The following is a 5,000-nucleotide window of genomic DNA, read 5'->3' on the forward strand; positions in this document are numbered from 1 at the left end:
CGGTGTTGGTGTGTCGGTGTTGGTGTGTCGGTGTTGGTGTGTCGGTGTTGGTGGTGTTGGTGTTGGTGGTGTTGGTGTTGGCGGTGTTGGTGTTGGTGGTGTTGGTGTAGGTGGTGTTGGTTTTGGTGGTGTTGGTGTTGGTGGTGGCGGTGTTGGTGGTGGGTGTTGGTGGTGATAATTATGATGGTGCTAGCGTTACTGCTACTGCTGCTGGTTTTGTTTGTGGTAGTTAATTAAAATACGTCATCTATACCATAATCCTTATACGTTATCAAGTAAACTTTACTTGAACTTAACTAATAAAGTCAGTTACTCTGGTTTCACCTGTTATGTATAATTCATTACATGGCAATTTTGTCATCATGCATTATTTGTGATCTATGGAGGTGGCGGACTGGGCGACTTAAAGGTCATTCTAATGGTCAATCTGTGATCGTCTCTATCGTCGCTATCAAGTCTATGAAGATCTATTTAGTTTTATCTTTTATATTTATCAACTTTCCTAATTAATTAATTTTGTTCAACGAATATAGTACTATTTAAGCTTTCGTGAAGATAAATAACGTGATTTAATTGATTTGAATTGAATTGAATTGAATTGAATTGAATATGACATATATGTTGGCACGTGGGCGATAGTTTTGTAAATGATAATGCAGAAACAATTAGCACGACATTCACATAAATTTATGATAATAGTACATATGCACAGGCAACGCGGAGGAGGGAAATCGAAACGAGAAGGTTGGGCTGGGAGACACGCATGGGAGGGCGCGCATAATATGATACTGAATAATTATGCGGATGGTACGTAAGACGGGCAGTAGCTGTTGTAACGGCGTAGTTCGGGTGATGGCGCGCGTAATGTGCCTTCACTGCTTGGCGCTACCTCGCACATTAACAGATGAAATTCCTCGAAGTCGGTTGCGTCGAATAAACGGCGAATGTATTTGCACTCATATTACATACTGCATTGCCATAGTAGCTGTGCTTGTGGGCATGCCTGCACCATAGTGTGATGTGTATATATATATATATAGGTCAACGTTTAATAAAGTCAGAGAGAAAGTCACAATTGCCGCGGCTGCATCACGTAGCGTACCGATTTTGAACACATAATGTACCGAAAATTACGACATACGAGTCGTTTTATATTTGGAAATTTAAACAAGAGCTCAATGCTACGAGCATCTATGTATGTGTATCTGCAGAGTGTACACGTGCCAAGCTTGCAGCGACGTTGGAAAGCCTATGTCGTCATGATCGTCATCGCCGCCAGTGCCATCACTATCGTCATTATCTTAATAGCATTGTCGGTGTCCGTCAGTGCCATCACTACCGTAATCGTCAACATCGTCATTATCGTCACTGTCGTCATCTTCCTCGTGGTATGAATTTCTTGTTGTTAGTTGCAGTACAAATGCGGAGTGGCATGACGTCGCACATTGTCAAGCAGACTACAGTCGGCGCGTGCGCACGAAAATGGTGGCGCGATATGTAAATTGTGCTGTGTAAGAATACTTTTAGTTGCACCTACATCTAATACAGATACAAGGTAGTACAGTTCGTATGAGAAAAAAGACAGAAACTTTAGGTCATTTATATTGTTATAGGAAGTGGTTTTAATGGGTAACATTTATGTTTCTTAAAAAGAATACGACGTCATATTCTTAACATTTTTTTTATTTGTTCATAACAAACAACAATAAATTCAACAATTACACTCTATTACGCCTTTATAACACAAAAGAGAACATGAATATAAATGCAGTTAAATCATCGTGTATAATAAACCTAGCACAACAAACACTGATCGGGATTTATTGTATCGAAACATTCTATACGATGTCGAAATCTCCCCAGGAACCGCTGTCGCTATGATGAATGTCGACGCCCTTGACGATACCCGGTATCGCTCCGTAGTTTCGGATACCTTCAGCTATCCTGCCGGAGTATCCGCCGCCGATGCCGAAGCTGGGGACGCTGACGATACCAGCGACACCAGCGATACGGCCATTGCGTGCCGTCACTCCCAACCTCCCGCGGAACGGATGGCTGCTCACTCCGCCATACGTGTCCCGCGCATGCGCGACGCGTGGCTGCCGCAGGGGCCGCCACAGGTCGACTCCACCTCTCAGCAGGCCGTCCTCGATGACACGGGAGAAGCCAGTGATTGGCGCGTGTGGCTGAGAGAACTCGTGGCCTTGTCTGCGGGAAGAAGAATGCAAGGAATCGATATTTAAAGTCTATACGCCATTGATCAGCGATGGTAGTTCAATAGTTTCCGCTATTGAGTTGTACCCGGAATTACTGGCAACCTGCTTCCTATGGGGCTTTTTACGGAAGTGGACTTCTCGCTGATTATTGACGGTAATTCTAGTTTCTAATTAAATGACTACGGTATAGACGAATTATCATTGACTATTTACGGTATTGATGTCTTAATGTTGATTAGTTACGGAAAAAATATATATATATAAGACTCGACATCTGTCTATTTTTTGTCACAATAATAGCGGCGTCTCTCCGAAAGCGAGCGAGAGAAAAAAATCGGTGACGTCATTCGGAAATGTCTTGATACAAAACACTCTCGGAAAATCGCCGCTTCTGTGTTCATTGAATGATTGAAATGTTTTTCTTAAATTCATTCCCCATCTTAAGTAACTTCTCGCTTCAACAATCGAACAAAAGCAATAATCAATCATTGATGATTTCACTCGAAATCGGGCGATCGCGTGCGATGAAACCCCAAATAAAAACCAAACCGGATCGAAGTATGACGCCATAGACGGTAGGTATATTTTACATTAACATTTTATTTAACTTTTTTCAAATAAAAATTGCAATCATACTATATATATATATATATGTGTGTGTGTATGTATATATAAATGCCATGTTTCACTGCAGCTTAACACACGAGCATGAGAGGTATATTTCTGATCCATAAATAACATATGAAGGCGACGTTGTTTATAAATGCAATGCGATTGTGACTTCGACAAGGCCATCGAAATAGAATAGTTAGTGATATAATAAACAAGTTACACACTCTCAAAACATAAATTCAAACACGATTACAATCGTTCATATAAAGTGGTGGTTTCGGTTACGATATCCTAGAATGCTTTCATACTGGCTGTTCGCCGTGATCCGACGTAAGAATTGGACAGGATGGTGATGCTAGAAGCATACATACTATGGGGACGCAACGAGGAAACTGCAATGGTTGCCGCACTACATATGAGGCCCTATAAAGCACGCCTATACACTAGTATACACAGTACACATGAGCTCGTATATAGCACGGGGCACGTGCAAGGCATCATCTGAAGCTTTCGGGACCGTCTCGAACGGGTAGCAACAGGATTAAACTCGACTGATCCGTGCGTGCGTGGTTAGATTGATCTCAGCACGCGAGTGTGTGATTCTTCAAATCGAAAATAGAACTAAATGGAGGGGTTGGTGGGTTGGTGGAGGAGGAATATCGCAACCGTTGCCGCGGACGCTCGCCTATCCGTAGATGTTTCCGCCGGCGTATCTGCCGCTCACGCCTCCGTATGATCCTCCGATTCCTCCCCCGTAGCCGCCGAGACCGCCTCCGTAGCTTCCTCCGATGGTGCGGCTGCTGTAGCTGCCTCCTACTATGCCTCCGTAACCACCACCGATGCCTCCAATGCCTCCGCCGATGCCGCCATAGCCGCCTCTAACGCCTCCAATGCCTCCGCCGATGCCGCCATAGCCGCCTCTAACGCCTCCAATGCCTCCGCCGATGCCGCCATAGCCGCCTCTAACGCCTCCAATGCCTCCGGTTAGAGGCGGCTATGGCGGCATCGGACCTCCTATGCCTCCGTAACCACCACCGATGCCTCCAATGCCTCCGCCGATGCCGCCATAGCCGCCTCCAATGCCTCCAATGCCTCCGCCGATGCCGCCAATGCCTCCGCCGATGCCGCCAATGCCGCCAATGCCGCCTCCAACACCTCCAATACCTCCACCGATGCCGACGCCACCGTAGCCGCCTCTAATGCCTCCAATGCCTCCGCCGACGCCTCCGTATGTCTGTCTGGCGACGACCGGTCGGCCGACGACCGCGGTGACAGAGCCCGTGACGACGGGCCTGGCGATGGTCTGCGTGCGCGTCAGCGTCTGCGTCGCCTGTCTCACAGGTTGCTGCTCTCCGGTGTAGACGACGTCGACGTCAGCTCGACCCCAGATCGGCTCTTCGACGTCGTAGTTGTAGAGGGTCCGCGGCTGCGTGTAGTCGTGGCCCTCTCTGCGTGGTGGTAAGCAAGCAAACGCACCGTGTCATTCATTAGAGCACGAAGTAGCAAGTATTATGCGCACCGCTGCGCACGCACGCACGCACGCACATAGGCCTACGCACTGCAGCGCACACATGCACGCACGCGTACGTGAGCAGTCACGCACGCACATGTACGCGGGCTTGCACGCACGCACGCAAACGCGAGCTTGTACGCACCGCGCATCGCACGCACGCGCCGCAACGCACGCACACGGCCTTGTTTCCGCAGGGTAAACCCTTCTTGCTCTCTGTTGGTGCTTTGGCGTCGAACGATCGTTTTTCAGCGCGACGCGCTTTTGGTTGTCGACGGGTCGGAACAAGTGGCGCCGCAATGCGGGAGATGTCCGCGCAGGCGCCATCTTCGCGGATTTCAAATAGCAGTACTCTAGCGGTAACACGCGAGAACTTTTTACTCGAACAATTAACGCGAGAGAGACAGAGAGAGAGAGAGTGATCGAGATTTGTTGTGAAGACGTAAAATTGTTACTGAAACGAAATCGATTCTAACGGATCGACTATCGATCTGTTATCACCCCATCCATCTTACACCCCACTGAGAGAGAAAGAGAGAGAGAGAGAGAGAGCAGCTTAATAATTAGATGACCGTTCCCTAGCGAGTAATGCTCGTTGCGAGGAGATGGGCGAGGTACGGGTGAGCGAGGCTAGTCATGTAGCTGCGCCAACACACCTATCC

The 5,000-nt window shown here is 47.6% G+C and overlaps 1 protein-coding gene across 1 annotated transcript in view; it reads right to left on the minus strand.

Moving 5' to 3' along the window:
• Positions 1–2,775: 2,775 nt before the first annotated feature.
• The window catches only part of LOC106817836 (shematrin-like protein 2), a 3,924-nt gene continuing 1,699 nt past the window's right edge, over positions 2,776–5,000 (minus strand). Inside the window, exons 3-4 of the mRNA XM_014822540.1 lie at positions 3,840–4,276; positions 2,776–3,797 (exon numbers count right to left, since the gene is read on the minus strand). Coding sequence (XP_014678026.1) covers positions 3,514–3,797; positions 3,840–4,276 — 721 coding nt within the window. The 3' untranslated portion in view covers positions 2,776–3,513. The remainder of the gene's footprint in view (positions 3,798–3,839; positions 4,277–5,000) is intronic.

The sequence above is a fragment of the Priapulus caudatus genome, unplaced genomic scaffold, assembly GCF_000485595.1.
Source record: "Priapulus caudatus unplaced genomic scaffold, Priapulus_caudatus-5.0.1 Scaffold1888, whole genome shotgun sequence".
Taxonomy (NCBI): Eukaryota; Metazoa; Priapulida; class Priapulimorpha; order Priapulimorphida; family Priapulidae; genus Priapulus; species Priapulus caudatus.